The sequence below is a fragment of the Sitophilus oryzae genome, unplaced genomic scaffold (assembly GCF_002938485.1).
Source record: "Sitophilus oryzae breed Bouriz unplaced genomic scaffold, Soryzae_2.0 scaffold_1179_pilon_pilon, whole genome shotgun sequence".
NCBI classification, from domain to species: domain Eukaryota; kingdom Metazoa; phylum Arthropoda; class Insecta; order Coleoptera; family Curculionidae; genus Sitophilus; species Sitophilus oryzae.
Genome location: NW_022145814.1, coordinates 1,768,757 through 1,788,983, shown reverse-complemented (window position 1 = coordinate 1,788,983; position 20,227 = coordinate 1,768,757). Strand labels below are relative to the sequence as shown.

General features: G+C 29.9%; 1 protein-coding gene across 1 annotated transcript in view; it reads right to left on the bottom strand.

Annotated features, from left to right (window-relative positions):
• Nucleotides 1-20,227, bottom strand: part of LOC115891359 (fasciclin-1-like) — a 330,519-nt gene that overhangs the window by 17,199 nt on the left and 293,093 nt on the right. The window contains exon 11 of the mRNA XM_030911811.1: nucleotides 5,912-5,920. Within this exon, the coding sequence (XP_030767671.1) occupies nucleotides 5,912-5,920 (9 nt within the window). The remainder of the gene's footprint in view (nucleotides 1-5,911; nucleotides 5,921-20,227) is intronic.

The window sequence follows — 20,227 nt, the reverse complement described above, 5'->3', positions numbered from 1 at the left end:
TGCAAAAATTTGGTGATAACTTCAGCGTTCAGAGGCGTCGTCTTCGTGGAAAAATATGTTTTCGAGTTCTATTAAGGGCATATCATCAATAAGGGGTAAAAAGCCAACTAGTTAAAAGTGGCGAACTTTTAAAAATTCTGTATTTCGAAGGCGATTATAACAAAATATCAAGTGTGCTATATTTTTGGAAAGGTAATTTTAAATTCTTTTCAGTTAATTAAAAATATAAAGGGTGTCCCAAGTAAAAAATCAATTTTTCTGTTGATAACTCTTAAATTATTAATTTTAAAAAAATTATACTTAAACCATTAAATTCTACGTAAAAAAGTGCTTTGGAAATGTTTTCATAGAAATACAAAATTTTCCATATCAAAAAAGTTACGGCGATTTGTTAAAAATGCACATTTTTGAAAAACACCCCGTAACTTCGAAACGGTAACAGATATTGATGTGCGGTTTTCACCATCATGTTTTTGATGAAAATTGAGCTCCAGACACCGATATTAGTTTTCGTCTATCTCCTATACAAAAAGGGTGTTTCCATTTAAAAGCGTCGAATTTGACCCACCCTGTACACCTTTAATTAACAACGTAAATTAACACTTTAAACATTTGCTAAAACAATGTTTTTTTGCTAAAACAAGGGATAAGGCGGGTTTTGCAACATGACGCCTTGTTTGACGAAAATATCTTTGGAGGGAAAATCCGCGTATATGTATTGAAAATTTATTTGAGTTAAACATAGAATAAACATCAAAAGTAAAAAATCTTTTCTAGGTACTGTATATCGAAAAAAAGTCGTTTAGTCATCTTGGAAATGACGATTATGGACATTTACCATAATATTTTACATATGAGATAACAGCCATCTTCATTTCCAAGCCAAATCTGACGCCGTTCTTTTATTAATCATATAATACTATATTAAATTGTTTAATAATAGAAAATCCGTATTATTAACGTACTGTACTCAAAATCCGCAAATCTACGGATTTATCAGTAGTTCTGGCAACACCGTCTTTATCCGCTGCGCTGTAAACGACTATCAGCGCGCAGCAGCTCAGAGCTAAAGTCTGACGGTATCGCCAGCTATATCTCGGACAGGTTTTGTGCCACGAAATAGCCCATAAGGTTGCGCATCTTCTTATTTCATCAATCAACGGTTATACGCATCCGGCATGCATCACTGATGCTGTCACTAGTTTATATCATGACATGTATCAACGCGATTGGAGTGATGTAACGGAGGGTAGCGCATAGCGGATGAAAATAAACTCATTGTAAGGTGAGATGCCAATTTTTAAAAATACAGGGATATTTCCGCTAATTATTCACGCAATGTTAATTTAAAAAAAACATAATTTCTTTTAATTTATAAATATTATTTTCAGAATTTCTCTTTCATACTCGAATCATTTGTCTCCGAATTAAAAATAAATAAAAATGCTTGACATATATTTAAAAAAAAACAATATAATATATACGTATAACGGACGTACCGTCAATTCATTTTTTAATATAAATAGTATTGAAAAAACTGACTGTGGAACACGGTCAGGTAGAAAGAAATTAATTAATAATTTTTGAACGAAGGTCCGATATTTTTTATAACATAGGATAAATTGAACTGAATATTTGAAAATATTTTTTGTATAAACATTATTATTAGAAATAAATATAAATATTTTAAAAATACATTTCAATTTATAATTGGGATACCTTGTTCGTCGGATTTTAATTTGCATTAGAGAACTATTGGAACAGAGAACTAGATAAAACGGAAATATTATCTCTTTTCATATTTTTTTACATTAGACTAATTGTCTGTAATTACAATGTAAATATGTGTATACATAAGATTAAAATCAGATGTATTAAATTTAATACATCTGATTTTAAAATATTGACACATCTATGCTAATGATTTCTAAAGAAACCTGTTGACCAGCTCAAGATTAATAAGCTGTACTATTTAAATCTTAAAGTATACTATCAAGTATTGAATATTGTTATACAGAATGAGTCTTAAATAAGTGCAAATATTTTCAGGGCTGGTAGATCTCGATAAAAGAAACATATTTTCTCTTCACCATTTTTCAAACAAATCCAAAATAACCGATTTATGTCACTTTGAAAATTAAAAAAGAAAAGATTTTTTGCTAAATTTTTGAGAACCAATTCCAAATTTTCCCGATTCCAAATTTTCTCCAAAAAATTCCAAATTTTCAATTTTTTTTTCGCGAAAAAAACCTCATAGAAGTGTTTCTGGAGTTGAACTATACTACTCCTAAAATATTTGCACTTATTTAAGACTCACATAATTTATATAGAATGGAAAATAAATTTCGTGCAGTTTTTAGGTATATAAAAAAGTTATATAAGAGTTTCTTGCCTTGAACTGCTAATATAGAAATTAATTCCACGCTGTGTTCGACATAATGTGGGTTAACCTGCTCTCACTACCGGTTTCGGGGCCCTACCCCATCATCAGGTGAGCTTGGGTCGTTTCCACAATATGTCGAGCACAGCGCAGAGTATATAAACACGACTTGTCGTAAAGTAGCGGTAAGATATTAAGTCCCGCATCGCGAGATAGACTTTATTTACTATCGATAGTTGTGCCTCGGTGGTACGACAGTACTACCATTGCACGCAGGCTGCTATCTCGCGATGCGGGACTTAATATCTTACCGCTACTTTACGACAAGTCGTGTTTATATACTCTGCGCTGTGCTCGACATATTGTGGAAACGACCCAGGCTCACCTGATGATGGGTTAGGGCCCCGAAACCGGTAGTGAGAGCGGGTTAATCCACATTATGTCGAACACAGTGTGGAATTAATTTCTATATTAGCAGTTCAAGGCAAGAAACTCTTATATAAGTTTATATAGAATATAGATATTTTAGGGCCATCAGTCCAAGATATTTCTAAAAAATATTCGACCTTTCAAGTGGAGGTGTTTTATATTAAGGCTAACCTAATTTTTTAATAAGAATATCAACTATAGCTTACTACCATATGAAAAAAAAAACGGCGTCAAAAACGGCTGAGGACTGACAATCAATGATAATTTTGGCGAGGTCAAGCCCCAGACGTCATTACTTGACCCGTAGTCTTCTTTATTTTTTAATAACACTTTCTGCCAGTTAGCATTAATATATTATAATAGGATTGTAATATAATAGATAGAGAATTGTAACTTATTTTTAAATTGTACCTATTGTGTATTTAAAATATTTTTTTTTAGAAGTCGAGTTGTGTCTGGAAACGTTCTATCCTTTTTTAATCTTTCTATAATTACTTAGTATTTTGATTTTAACAAGCCTTAGGTCAATTTTTAGTAAATTACGTCTAGAGATTGACCTCGTCAAAATAATTATCATTGGTTATTATTGACGTCACTTTTTTTCGATCAGACGGTATTATTATACATAAAGAAAGATCTAGATATTTACTGCAATTTCAAACGGGAGCTATACATATTTTTGACTCGACAGATCATCTACCGTCAATCATATCGGATTTATAATGCTTTACTCGCATTTTTACCTAATGCCAATGACTGCAAACGACTGCCAAGAAAATGTACAGGGTGGGTCAAATTCGGCGCTTTTAAATGGAAACATCCTTTTCTATAGGAGATAGACGAAAACTAATATCGGTGTCTGGAGCTCAATTTTCATCAAAAACATGATGGTGAAAACCGCACATCAATATCTGTTACCGTTTCGGAGTTACGGGGTGTTTTTCAAAAATGTGCATTTTTAACAAATAGCTGTAACTTTTTTGCTACAGTAAAATTGATTTTTTATTTGGAACACCCTCTATATTTTTAATTAACAGAAAAGAATTTAAAATTACCTTTCCAAAAATATAGCAGACTTGATATTTTGTTATAATCCCCTTCGAAATACAGAATTTTAAAAAGTTCGCCACTTTTAACTAGTAGGCTTTGGACCCCTTATTGATGATATGCCCTTAATGGAACTCGAAAACATATTTTTCCAGCAAGACGACGCACTGCCTCTGAACGCTGAAGTTATCAGCAAATTTTTGCAGCCAATTTCAAGAATAATTGAATAGCTAACCAAGATCCCAGCCGTTGGCCGTCGAGGCCGCCTGACTTAGTGCCCATGGATCTAATCCTATGGATATATTTGCGGAAGAATAAAGGTTCCTTATTCTTCCGTATAATCTAGACAATAATTGGAAATACTTAGCAGTTATGAGAGGGTATCTTTCACCACCACTGAGTTCAGGGGCGGACACAGGAATTTATTTTAGGGGGGGCCCAAAAAAAAAGTAACGTTGAATAAGCTTTTTAGGGCGCCATTTTTAACCCAAAAGGCTAATATTTAACCAAATTTACAGATCTTGGGGGGGGGGCCATGCCCCCCCCTCTGTATCCGCCACTGACTGAGTTAATGAATTCCGCGAGAAATGTTCAAAAACTGCCCCGTCTGTCCATAACAGAAGACGGTCGATATGTCACACACCTGTAGCAAAATCTCATGTCTTGGTTTGCTATTTATTTTTATTGTTATTAGATATAGTTTAAATGTGTTGATGTTGGTTAAATATATTTTAAATTGTTATAAAATTCTGCATCTCTCATAGCAAATATTATTTTCGTTTTAACTGATGCTCACAGCTAGAATTTTTTTGCATTACAGCCGGTGCCGTTCAAAGCCTATACTTATTTAAAGCGGCGAATTTTTATATTTTTATTTTTGGAAAGGTAATTTTAAATTCTTTTCAATAAATTAAAAATATACAGGGTGTCCCATATAAAAAATCAAATTTTCTGTTGATAATTCTTAAATTATTAATTTAAAAAAAATATACTTAAATCATTAAATTCTACGTAAAAAGATGCTTTGGAAATGCTTTCATAAAAATACAAAATTTTTCATAGTAAAAAAGTTATAGCGATTTGTTAAAAATGCATATTTTTGAAAAACACCCCGTAACTCCGAAACTGTAATAGATATCGATATGCGGTTTTCACCATCATGTTTTTCACAAAAATTGAGCTCAAGACACCGATATTAGTTTTCTAATTAGTCTATCTCCTATAGAAAAGGTTGTTTCCATTTAAAAGCGTCGAATTTGACCCACCCTGTACATGTAATTCCAACACTGAGACATCAGAAATGCTTGAAATGACACATTTAGCAGTTGCTATATTCCAATATATTAAAGTTATTAACTTTGATTTAATGAAATGCATATAATTCATCTGAAAGTATTAATTATTTTAATTTCATCTTTTCGTATCGTGTGTCGTTGATGCAATTTATTAAAAAAATATATATTCGACAATAATACGATCTTGTTTGTTGATTTTTAATTTCAATTATTGGTATAAGCAAATGTTCGATCAAAATTAGAAATTTAATTTTATCTGAAATAGATTTTTTGTTATAATTATTTTATAGGACCACAGTTTATCAATATCCGTTTTAAATCCGAAGTATTCTCTAAATAAACAGAAATCATCCATCCGAAATTATTAATTATTTTATTTCCTCCTGTTTATACTGGTTGTTTTTGGATGCAGTTTATTTATAAATATTTTTCGATGGTGGACCTAGTTTTAGTATTCTTTAACAGTCTTCTATTATCAAATTATTTATATTTATTCTTGATTATTTCGAATTTATGTAATCAAGATGTTGTATTTTAAATACATATATTTTCAATGTCTTCTCTGCTGTCAAGCATTTAAAGATTTATTTTAAAAAGTTCAAATACTAGGCTAGTATATAAATAGCATGCTATAGTTAATTTTCTACTATAATATTATTACATGCATACATTAGACGCTCACATTTTGGTAAAAACTTGTACATCATCTACAGTTAAAAATGGACAATAATATATATATTATGATTATAGAAAAATTTACCTTATATTGCTGCAATTTCCAAAGGATAAGCAGAAAATAATGAAATGAAAAGTGTTAAAAGTGTTAGTATCTAGTTTATCTTATAAAATTAAATATATGTATTATAAAATATAGCCGCTCCAATTGTTTGGGAGTGATTCATCGGTCGCTACCATGTGAACTAATCTGCTCAAGGTCACATAAAACTTAATTCCAGTGTCGTGGTGTTTCAAGTCATATAATAGTCAATATATAATCTGTTGTAATTTGTTGTTTTAACTGTCAAAGTCTTGTCAAAACATATATTTGGTTATAAATATAAACTGAAATGCCCCATTGGTCGCACTGCAAGCACACCAATGGATTGACGCACAAAAACGAATCAATCAAAGAAACGGGATATAGTATCGTCTTTGTCAATCACGCTAACATTTTAGAATAAGTAGGAGGAGCGCAGGCAGATGATTAGACCGGGCCGTTAAAAACCTACGTCTGCGGTAAAAATTTACGTTTTTAATGTAAAAATGATAGCGCCCGTGTCGATTCTAATTTCATCAAGCGATGAATCAATCCCAAACATTCGTGGCGTTTACTTTAGTTGTATAGAAGATAGAAGTTATCTAGAAGTAAATTAAGAGTTGTAGTTCAACATGTTCAATTATTTTTATTATATAAGTGCTACATATTTTAATGCTAAAAAAGAGTGGATAAATTCATCAGGGACGTGCATATGGGTTATCACTAAAATATTTTAAAAAAATGTGCGCCACTGACTTTTTTCTTTTGATAGCAAAATTGTATATTGTATGTTCTTGATCAGATAAACGCAATTTTATTAATCACAATTAATAAAATTAAAATAAAAACAAAATTAATAAATTATTAATTTTACCTAATTTATTATTCAATATTATCAATTTAGTTATACTCTGCTTTTTTTCTCAGGTAAGATTTCGACAGACGATGACAGAAAAAAAGCAGATGACTTCCATGCCAATCTATTTATTTTATTAAAAAAAGTTTCTAATATTTTTAAGTTAACTATGGACGTGTTTATAAATAAATACGTCATGCGTCGTCTCTTGTCGTTTTTAACCAGTTTTATTGGTTTATTTCAAAAACGACAGATCATATTTCAATATTATTGGTTTGACGCAACGATGAACGATAAACGGACTCCGATGCGTATGAACTCGACTTAAGATTTTTGAGAATTGTCAAACTCTTGCCAAATTATAGGTTATAATTTTGTGTCAAATAGAAATGATAAATATTTTGCATTTTGCATTTTGGACTGTGTTGTGTTGCTTGTGTTTCGTGTTTTTTAAAATTAAGTGGAGGAAACTCGAGGGAAAATTAAGTGTCGACCCAGACCATAGTTTACAGTTAATATTCGGTGCCCAGAGACCGCCAAAAACACAGTTTGCTAGAGACTATGGCTAGAGAGTTGTACTAGCAACAAATAAAGTTGTATACTATCTCGTATATGGTACCAAAAACTGGAGTATCTGTAAAATAACATCACACGATAGGTAAATAATACATTTTAGTACTGCAGAAAAAAATTAAGATTAAAGTCAATTAACCAAAATTAGATTTTTTCAGTTTAATACATTTTTTTTTCACAATATTTTAAAGTAATCACTTGTCACCAAAATTTAAATATATTAATTATACGTTCCAACTGTGCCAACTTATTTCTTTGTAAAATAAAAAAAAACTACTTTGAAATTAAAATGACAGACACATCTATCATTGTCAACGATCTTATCGTTGGACATACTATATTATTAATATTAGTCCAACCTACAGTAATTTTCAATAAAAAATAATGGTATTTAAGATAATTCTTCTTACAGTGCCATATATAGAGCGTCGGCTACCTCTCGCATGTACTTGTGATGTGTGTCATCAGTGTTTCACAAGTACACGGGACCTACAGTTTATTGCCGAATCCGAACGGCACTATTTGAGAGGCTGTACAAAGCAAATATACTCAAGGTGGTTTGCCATTGCCTTCTTTGAGGTGGCGGCTCGTTGGTCGCTCTATTTAGATAAATAAATATTTTTACTTAATTAAATAAAGCGACCGTACTGGCTGGGGATCGAACCCAGTACCTTCCGCTCCGCAGATCGACACACTAGCTGAAGCCACGGCCGGCCACAAGATAATTACCATTAAGATAATTACAGAACACCTAATTTTAAAAAGTTTTAACATCCTGTAATTCTAAAACTATGCATTTCCATACTAATGTTTATAGGAACATTTTTATATTTTTTGATGAGGAATCAATGAGTACTTATTTAAAACTTTCGCAAGTTAATGATAATATTTTTTTTAAAGGTTACTTTAGACTTGGATCAAGGCAAATTAATAAAATTGCGTTTATCTCACGAAGGAGGCCGAAATCGATAAAATATCAAGAGACAACTTTTAGTCGGCATTAAACTGCTTACATCATTTCTCTAACAAGAGAAAAAAAAGTCAGTGGCGTACATATTTTTTTTTAAGAAAAATATTTCAGTGATAACCCATATGCACGTCCCTGGTGAATATGTCAACACTTTTCAGCTTTAAAATATGACGCATTTATAGTAACTTTTAGCCTCAAGATTTCATTCAAAATGCTAAAAAGTACTTGGAAAAAAGACTTTACAAAGCAGAATCGGACCCATGTTGATATGAAAAATACAACTTATTTTTACGTGAGGAATCTCCCCATGAGAGATGGCACAAGTTTTTTGAAACACCCTGTATATGTATTTTATTTATACAATTATTATAACTTTGAAAAAATGCATATAAGTGAATATAATTTCAATTTATTTATTAACATCATAATGTATTAAGTCTCTAAAGTATATATTACTATATGTCTGTTAATATGAATTTAATGTAGTTTATTCATCAAACAATTAAAATATCTTAGAGTTATTTAATTTTAAGTTCGTTTAACATGCAAAATATAATGACATAAATAAGATATGCAAACTTTCTTGATACCCTATACACTAAAACTTTATCTTCACTTAACGTCTGTACCATTGTGTCGGGTTTATACAGAACTCTCATGAGAATAAGTGGAATAATTGTTTGGTGGTATTATTCCCAGATGATCCCTGTTGTTTATTTATTTAACTGTACAAAGCTGAACACAAGCAGAGCTATCTTCTAATACATTAAATAATATATCTGGGATTAGGTACTCATTTAAAGTAATGACCTATTACTTCTAATTAATAATAAATGCATACTAATAACATCAAATATAAATGAGGTTAATGCCTTATAATTAATTAACTTTAAAATGTCACATACTTAATATTATAATAAAATTTCTAAATTTTCTAATTTCTAAATATATGCTGCTATCTAAAAACTATCACGACTATCTACACTAACGTTGCAACATGCATAAATGCTAAATACAAGATCAATGAAAATATGATTTTATACATGCTGATTTACATTATCTCTCTTATTATTGAAAGTGTTTAGAATGTATTTGTATTCATGTTTTTGGCTGTTTAACTGAAATTACCAACTTAATATTATAGTCTAAATTACAAAGGCTTAATTAAATAAAAAGCTTTATTAATTTAGTTTATTATGTGTTAGTAAAAAAATATTTTGTATCAATCTTTCTACTCTAATTTCTAGGTACTTTTTACTATACGAGATATAAATAAATGTAAAATATTTAATGAACGTTCTATTAGATATACAGGATGGTCCAAACTGTATTCCGGAAACTTCGGCAGCATATTCTGCAGATAAAAATAAGTAAAAAAGTTCGTATAAATGTATGTCCTAAAATGCTTAGTTTCGAAGATATACAGGGTATAGAAGTTTCATTTTTATTTCGATTTTTTCCAAATAATTTCTGAAGTAACGTCAATATTTGGATGAAAATTGGTGTCTGGGAGTTATTTGGCATGAGAAATTTGATTTTGATGTCAATATAACTACTATTTGTAGGGGGCGCCACCTACACGTATTTTAACTGTTTTGAAGATTAATAACTTTTCGTCGGTTCCTGTACAAAACTACTGCTACTAATACTACTTTTCCAAGAGACACTTTTTTATGTAAATCTATATTTTTTTACTTTTTACTAGTTTTATACAGGTACGGACGAAAAGTTATTACTCTTCAAACCAGTTAAAAAATATGTAGGTGGCGCCTTCTACAAGTAGGAATCACATTGATATTAAAATCAAATTTCTCATGTCAAAAAACTCCCAGGCACTAATTTTCATCCAAATATTGACGTTACGTCAGAAATTATTTGGAAAAAATCGAAATAATGATAAATAAATCTCCGAAACTAAGTATTTTAGGACATATATTTATACAAACTTTTCTACTTATTTTTATCTTCAGAATATGCTGCCGAAGTTTCCGGGAAACAGTTCGGACCACCCTGTATACATTTACCTATAAATTAGTCCACGTCTCAATAATTTTAGCGACATAAACCTCTGACTAAACCTAAGAGTGTAATATGCATATGTTAGGGTTAAAGTCCGATGTTCTGTTAATGTCGACATTAACAGGTTAATGTTTGGGTTTGGCTATGTTTTTGGTTGTTTTGTTGTATCTTATTCTCGAGATTAACCGGACATCGGACCTTAACCGTAACATATACATAAGAAAAACTTCATTAGAAGAATATTTTGCCCTTTAAATTATGAAATACTTTTTGAAGCTTAAAATGTGTTTAAATTTAAAATAAAAATCCATAGATAATTTGGTCTTTGTAATGTATAATATCAAATATATTCCAGTATTAAAGAAGTATCAAAGCCTAAACTTAACAATTTGAAATTGAAATACAAAAAAGAAATATTTGTAATTTTTTAACTAACGATTAAAGAAAATAATTTTATGTAAAATTTTGTACAACAGCTTCGGATTGAGAAAATATGAATATGAATATTAGTCAACACAAATCCTTTAACATATATTAACAAAAGACCAAGTATTTACTGTTATTTCCTCAAATCTAGCAATTCAAATGAAATAATAATGTAGGTTGAATTTTTTTTACTACAAATATTATTTAATAGTCACCACCAATCACTGTAGAATATTTTTTTAGATTGTTTTGTAGTTTATAATGTATCTTTAGGAATATTGCAATAATAATAATGATAAACAGTCTTTATTGTACTAAAAAAAAGAGCGACAATTTGTGGGCAAAGTTTAGCTAGTAGCTATTCTACCACTTAACCCCATAATGCAAGTTATTTTCTATAAAACGTACAGGTAAAAAATGAACAAACAAAATATTGTGTTTATGGCTTGGTTAGTTAGGCTAATTTGGTTTTATACACTCACACCTTAAAATTTTGATGTAATTTAAAGTTTAATATATTTTGTTCTAGTGGTCCGATTAATATAATTTTTATGCAATTTGTTGTACAAAGTTATTTGACTTTTTCGTATATCTTTCTAAATTGAAATTGAAAAGTCTGTCAATTATACGAGGGAAAACAATACATCGATATTTTGGTGAAAGTTTGAAACACCCTGTGGAATATATTAACAAAGCAAGTAAATTAGAAATAATTTTATTGTTTAGGTACACCTTTTCGCGATAGTTAGTTATTTGAGGTCATCTCAATACATTTTTGTTGGAGATATTCGCTTTTGAAGTAGATACTAACATTTTTCGAAATTTTTTCATTGAAACCATGTCTTTGCTTTGGGTCCCAGTCAACAGATCTTTGAAATAGTGCTTATGATTTATGTAATGTCACTGTTATTAAAAAATAATATTATTATTGTCTGATGTGCTAACTGAGCTGTTACTCTAATAGAGATGGTTTTGATGTCCAGAAATTGTATCCGCTATAGTTACTTTAATTGAAGATGATAAAGATAAAAATTATGTCACTAAGGGATTTAGGTTTGCACGAAGTAAAGTACAATCGCTTCCTCGAGACAAGTTCATATGTTAGACGTCCAGAAACCTTCGTATGAGAACTTCCAACTTGCCATCTTTTCAAGTTTATAATGAATTGCACCTAAGGAACGTACATGTAAGTGAACGGACTGTAAGAAGAAGATTAAACGAAGCAAATCTTATGTCAAGACGGCCTGCTGCGGGAACACAACTTACTAGGTCTCCCAACTAGCAAATATAGTTCCCAGTCCTTTTTAAAATGTCACTGCTACTAAAGTATAGTTCCTGGGCCCACTCTGCCACTTAAAATGTTACTCTATAAGGAATAGTCAGTTTGAAGTATATTTCGAGAGTGACTGGTTAGTCCCTACCTACCATAAAAGTGGAAAATAAACACCCCGATTGCAAGTCGCAAACATGTAATTTAAAGAAGAGACTGGAACTACCCGAATCTTCGAATATGACACCATAAAAGACCAAAAACTTTATAGTAACTTTTGAAAGTAGGGGTTACCAACAAGTGCTACCATAATGCCTCCATTAAGTTTTTGTTACTTTATAGTAACAATTTATGTTACGGGGTAGTCGCGTACCACGACACCTAGTTACTTCTAATTTATAGTAGCATTGAAAGTAGCAAAATGGTTACTGCTACCTTCCTAGGTTACTATAAAGTAGCCGTTGCTCATCCATTGCCACTAAAAAGTCACGGGGGTCAAAAACGGCTACTTTATAGTGACCGTAACTTAATATACCCTAATTATTATACCCCTATAACGTAATTGCCTCAGATTGCATCGTGTGCTACTCTGTTTTAGTGTTTTCTTTTACTTGCTTTTAAGCTTTATTAAAATTTTGTGAAATCCCTAAGGTGAATAAAAAGAAATTTAGATATTCTAGTATTTCTACCGAAGAATTAAACAAAAGGAATCACTGCGAGCCGATGCATCAACATCAGAAACAAAAACTACATCTTTCTATAATCTTACTGATGAACATCATAAATCAGCTAGTGACTGAGACATTTTTGAAGCTGTTTCTGTAGATGACTGTAGTGTTAGTTCATCGGAAACTGAATCTCAGAGGAGAACTAATTTGAGAACCAACAATATAAAACAAGAGCTAAAAGAGTGGGCGTTAAAATACTCTATACCTCATGTAACTCTGAATAATATAGAAACACTAATAATAGAAAAGGCACAATTAGTAAAAAATAACTTCAAAAGACAAGGCGGAACGTTATAGTAGCACCAATGGAATGTATATTCGCCACCACCGCGATAGGTGTAGCAACGCTCCAATTAAGCGGCAATTTGGTGGCGCAGGAAACTTTCTTGGAAAAATCACTTTATGGTTCCAAAGAATCGTTGACCATGTAGTTCCAAAAAAGTTATTGTTTCTATAAAGTCGCATTTGGATAGCTACAATTGTCACTTTATCAATCCGAAGATTTTAAAGGTCCAAACGGGTAGGGTTGGCCTAATATGTTATTGTTCCCGGTACTTTGTGGAAGCATATGGAACTACTAAGTATTTTTCGGATTAAACGGCCATATCTTTTTCATGAATTTTTAGACGAACAGCCAAATGGCTCAAACATTATGCGGTTTTAAGCTAAATATACCTAGATTAAAGCTTTTTTCCTTAGTTATTTTCTTATTTCTGACGGTGGACTAATATTTTAAAGTTTGACCACGGTTTCAAGCAAATTATTATTATTTTTTAATTACAAACATGAGTTTCTATTGCAAATAATATAATAATTTGAAATATTTTGAGAGGCGCTCGAAAATTTTGTTATATAAACCCACTATTTTATTCAGTAAAGTTGACTGTGTTCTGGAATTTACCTAAAAAGGCGTTAAAATCGCACGGTAAGGCAAATCGCACAAATAACGTAAAAATAATAATGGCTTCCATAATTATTTTCCATCATGACATTTATTTTTATGAAATGTGAAATTGCATGAAGAGGTCCCTGCGAATAAAGTTCAACAGTTTAACGAAAGTTCCACATGTCGGTGCCTAACACTTGGCTGCCACGAACCCGCGACTAGGCAGCTTCGTAACGGATAAGACGCATTCACCAGTAGGCTACTTTATAGTAACACATCATAGTAACTCTTTTAGTGGCAAAAACTACCCAAGACACTACCCGGCTACTCAAAATCTTTTCCCATTTTGGTCGCAGTTACTTAGCAGCTACGAATATACGACGTAGCCGCCGATGGTCACCGCCCACTTTGTAGTGGCTTTGATAGGAGCAGTTACGTATCTGTCACTATAAATGCTAGTTGGGCTGTTGACTAGGACCAATAGCAAAGACATAGTTTCAATGTAAAAATTACGACAAAATGTTAATGTCAAAAGAGTCAAAAGAATCAAAAGCAAATATCTCCAACAAAAATAAAGCTACTGAGATGAATCAAGTACCAATCATGTACCTAGATAATAAAATTATTTTTAAATTCTTTGCTGTCTTAATATATTCTAAAGGGTGTTTCAAATTTTCACCAAAATATAACATTTTGTTTGCCCTCGTATAATTGACCGATAATTTTTAATTTAGAGAGAGAGATATTAAAAAGCCAAATAATTTACCTACATATCGCTTAAAAAATCATTAAAATCGGCCCACTATAAGAAAATATATTAAACTTTAAAGTACATCAAAATTTTAAGGTTTTTTTGTGCCGGTGGGTGTATATCCGGTATATCCATAACTCTGGAAAAACGGGTTCATTTTTCAACAATAACATTGAATGGTTCAATTAAGGATTAAACTATTTAATTATATTATATTCCTAATTACTCTTTGTGTAATTTCATTATTTTAAAAATGATTATATAAACCTTTAGGGTCACACTTGAATATGATTTTTTTGTATACGAACTTTTTTTATAAATATCTAACAAATAAAGAATCTTGCAATATAGTACAGCCAATTGACAAGTGAGTGTATTGCTAATTAAAATGAAATAACTTTTTTAATAGTCTATATGCTTGGTTGATACACAGAATTCCAATCGAACAAGTAAAGTTTACTACGAGTATTTCAGTAGTGATCAATTCTTTGTTGTGCAATTTTATCTCGATTTTGAAACTTTCTAAAACCAAAATTTAAATTTTATTATAGTTAGAACATTTTAAGGTATATATTGATGAAAAGTCTAAACATTAGGAAAAAAAGGTTCACTTCCGTATAATGCACTAATTTCATACGTTGTTCGCTAAAAATTGAAAATAAGGTGGTTTGCTGAAATATATAGTAGAGATCAAATTAGTTCTAGCGATTCTAGCAAATTGATTCATTTTTTGTTGATTAACGGAGGTGTAATAGTAGCCGAGTTATCACTCTGTAAAGTTAATTTTTTATTTTTCGAAAACTAAATTGCAAACTTTTACAGTAAAATAATGACAAAAAAACACATTTTTTGAAGAAAAGTAATATGACCGTTTTTAAAGTGCTTGAAAAGATCTTTTATATGTTTTTTTTTAAAGGTCTTTTCAAATTCGTAGGTAGAAAACTCGGAGTTAAGATAAAAATAAAATGGTCACCTACACCTACTACCTACACCTACTAAACAAAATTTATGACTAAAATCATAAAAATAAAAACCATCAATTTGAAGGAAATTACACGAGCTACAAATTAACCTCTATAGTTGAACGTATCTTGCTTAGTTTTTGAGATATGTCAAAAAAATTAAAATTTTTAAAAAGATAAAAAAATCATTATTTTCAACTTTTTTCCAAATTTAGACATTCTAAACCGCTCGAACTTGCAAAGCCCATTGTTAGTACCTAATTATAGCCAACTGTATATGTATTACGCTTAGTTTTTATTTTTATAATTTTAGTCATAGATTTTGTTGTTAATTTTTTTCCAAGAAAATGAGGTGACCATTTTATTTTTATCATAACTCCGCAAGTTTATGAGCTACGAACTTTAAAAAAAAGCATTTAAAAGGCCTTTTCAAGCACTTTAAAAACGGTCATATTCATTTACTTAGAAAAATTGTGTTCTTTCGCCATTATTTTACGGTAAAATGTAGCAGATTAGTTTTCGAAAAATAAAAAAAATCACTTTTACAGAGTGATAATTCGGTTATTATTTAACCTAGAGTAATCAGCAAAAACTGAATCGTTTAGTTATTCCAAAAGCATCATTTTTGCTTTAGTTGTTCTTTATTAGTTATTTTTAGTTTTATTTTGCTTTATTTATATTATTAATATATAATTTTTGCGCGAGTTATTTATAAATAATGGCAGAAAAATATGCAGTTTTTAGATGAAAAATCAACATATTCAATCCGAAATAACTAGGAAAATATTAATTTTCTGAAAAAATGTCGTAGAATATTTTTTGCTTAGAATTCGTCCGTTTATTGATTTTTGCAATTAAAATGGGTGATTTATTTTTCACCCTCGAGAAGGTGTGGCACTCATCCCAGATCGCTACTATGTAACTTTTGTTTCTTACATATATCTCTATCCACTGTTAAAATTTCACGTCAATCGGTGCAGGTGTTCAGAATTCGGACCCTAAAACCTTCCCTTACTGGCCTAATACTCTAAACCCAATTTAAATAACCTAACCAACTGAAAAAATTCACACAATATCACACAATAATTGTTTTTCTGAAAATCAATTTTCTGTGTTAAAATAGGGCCATATTGTAAACACAATACCTATCGAAAGAAGCCAGGTATTCTATGTAATGAAAATACCCTAAATAATATTATATTGTCATATCTCCAAAACACAGTGTTACCACATGTTTACAGTGTTAAATGTACAGGACAATGTGTGTATTTTCATACATTAATTCAATTTTCGATATTAATTAGCTGAAATTTCAAAAGAATTATCTGATTAATCCTGACAGACAAACAAGTTGGTTATATGTTGGGTTATATGGGAGTTGTGGTAAATTTTGCGCCATTATGAATAATTAAATATTCTAATATAAAATCGGACGCTAAACAGAGAGAACAATAATTATAATATTATTCTAATTATTATAAATTTTGTATCAATATTTGGTAAACATTTTCAATAATTAAAATTAATATCGGTCATATGGACGCCCAAAAATAATTATTTCTCTATTATAAAATATATGTGTTTTAATTAATTCGTAAAAACTTATTTAAAAAAATAGATGCAGTACGTTTCTAATGAGATTTTTTTTATAATCTACGAATTATTTTTTAACTACCTTAAAAGTCTTTTTTATGTGCTGTAATATTACTGAAAAATTTGATGAAGCCATTCAATTATACAGGGTTAATCACCACATACGAAACAGAGTATTGTAGCTAAACAATTAGATTTTCACAAATTGTAAGTTTTGGGTTCGTTGAAGGACTATTAGAGCTACAATTTAAAAATATTTTCACAAGATACAGAGTGTCCAAAATAAATCAAAATATTATAGGTAGTTGTATTTTTTTAAATGAAACGCTCTGTATATTATTTTATTTTTAGATTCTACGACTGAAATAAAGGTAAATTTGACTAGTGTTTATCACACTTAAACCTTACCGTTTTTGAAATATATTCAATTTTGTGAAATTGTAGTAAAATGTTTAAAGTTTCATTTCTCCAATTTCTCTTTTCTATTTACTGAAATTTATTTATTGATCAAGTATTGTGTTTCAATAATAAAAATAATACTACCTTATACAGAGTGTCTAAAAAAATATATTGAATAATTACTAGCTTTAAACCGCAATAACTTGTTTGTTTTAAATGGTACACCCTGTATATTTTACGAGAATCAGATGACCAATTTAATTGTCTATCAAATTGTGTCATACCATATTTTACCTGTCTCTTTCAAGTTTTCGTAGAAAATGCTATTTCATAGAATTTAGATCTAATTTATCAATATAACAATGGAATATTGCCATTTTAGATTTTTTTAAAAGCAACAAAATATACAAGTGCTAAAAACATTTATATTGCAAACTCATTTGGTTATAAAAAGAAAACTATTTTTAAATCTTTGTAAAAGAGTATACCAATTAAATATACCACCATTATTTCCGCCCAAAAATGAGTTATTTCATACTTAATTGTTTTAGTTAATCAATTATTCTAAATAAATATGAATTTGAATCAGAAATTAATATAATAATCAGTTATGAAAATGGACTCTGTCTCTGTTTTATGAAATAAAATTTATAAGGTGTTACTTTTTACCACACTGTCTAATACACAGAAAAAATTCAGTTTTTTAGTATTTGGAGAAGTTATATTGATAAATGAGGTGTAAATTATAAGAAAATGCATTTTCTAAGAAAACTTGAGGAGATAGGTAAAAAATTGTATAATACAATTTTATAGACAATTAAATCGTGCATCGTGCATGATTTTCATAAAATATACAGGATGTTCCATTTAAATTAAACAAGTTATTGCCGCTTAAAACTAGTAATTATTTAAAATAATTTCTTATACACTCTGTGTAAGGTAGTATAATTTTTATTATTGTAACACAAAATTTAGTAAATAGAAAAACTTCAGTACACTATTTGGTTTTAAAAATTTAAATACGCCTAGAGATATGAATCATTAAAACTGCTGAAAGATAAGAAAGATTAAAATGCGATAAACCTTAATCAAATTTACCTTTATTTTAATCATAGAAACTAAAAATGTAATAATATACAGAGTGTTCCATTTAAAAAAATACAACTGTGATATTTTTATTTATTTGGGACACTCTGTATCTCTATATTTTTAAATTGTAGCTCTAATAGTCCTTCAACAAATCCAAAATTTACAATTTATAAAGATCTATTCGTTTAGCGACAATACTCCGTGTATGTGGTGAATAACCCTGCATTTAATACAGTAATAAAGATGACCTAGAATAATTGTTAATTAAAACTTACACTCACGCAATCTACTTCTATATTTGTAATATAAGTATACATTTGCGAAATTAAAAAAACACACACCGCATAGCAATAGTTCTCATTGCACTGTTAGTTTTAGAAAATATCAAAATCATTAAATATTTAGTTCTTTTACTTTAATCCTACCTACCTATTTATATATAAAAAATAAGTAGAATTGCAATGATATTAAAATAATAATTAATAAGTAATAAATTTCGAAAATATCCAGGAATAATTATATCTATTTTCTCTTTGAACTATTGGTATTATTTTACTATTTTTAGTAAGCGTTTCTTCTAAATTCACCCAGGAGTTAAAATGAAAAGTAAACTTCCTATGTGATTTTCAAAATACATTTAAGATTTTTTTTTTTACAAAAAAATGTTTACTGACTCTGCTCCTAATTACTATCCCTGTGGATTTATTTAAATTTGTATTATTAAATAAAACACAACAATGATATAAAAATGAAAACTACTCAGCAAATATTTTTCCAAACATGTCTATAACACAGGAATGAATATAGTCAACAGTTTTTTTACCTAGTCAGAGGCAGGTACACTGACTTGACTAATTTCTAACTTTCATTGGTTAATTTTCGTTGGTTGATTTAGAAAATATTCTACACTGTTTATTTTTACTATTTCATGTCCATATATTTTTATTAAAATCAAAATTAATTCAATTTGGATATTAGTGTAACATTAAGGTTATTATTAAAATCAATGTTTTGCAAGTTAGCTAATACGCTTAAGCCTCTAGCTTACAGCTTTCGGTGCCATTTTCATAATAAATCCGATTAAGAAATCAATTTTAAGATTAAATACAAAATTACATTTATAAATAAGCTGGTCGTAACATCAATAAAATATCTTCATATTCTGTATAATTTTTAAAAGTAGCTACTAAAGTTTATTGAAATCTACTCCCTGTAAGGTCATATATAATATCAGAAATATATGAAATACATAATAAATGCCCAAATGTTAAGTACCGCCATGTCTCAAACGGATCGACCGTTAAAAAAGCTAGCTGCGAAAGCGCCGAAGTCATGATTACTAAATCCCTCTTAAGATGGCCAAGACTCACTAACGCAGCGCCACGTATGCAGGATGCAAGAAAGGCGCCTATCAAAATTCTTCTTTACGGTAAGCTTGTAGAGTGTAAAAAGAAACCGAGTGGAAAACTGAAAAGGTACAAAAATATTTTCCATGAAAACTTAAAGGGGATAAGTATGCAGAACCAGTGGGGGGAAACAGCGTACAATAGAACGCAATGGAGAATAATTGTTAACAACACCAACCGAAAAAGTAAAGAGGCAATAATGTAATGTGATTTTTGAATTTGCGGAGAGCGGAAAAGAGATAACATCACGTATCGGGCTTTTCAGTCATAGAAAAGCTTATGAAAGAAAACGCTTTGGGTAACCATCTTCTGATGCGTGTCAAATACTCGTCAGCGAGTAATGGCAATGATGATCTGCCCATGATGATAACATAACTTACGTTGAGGTAAA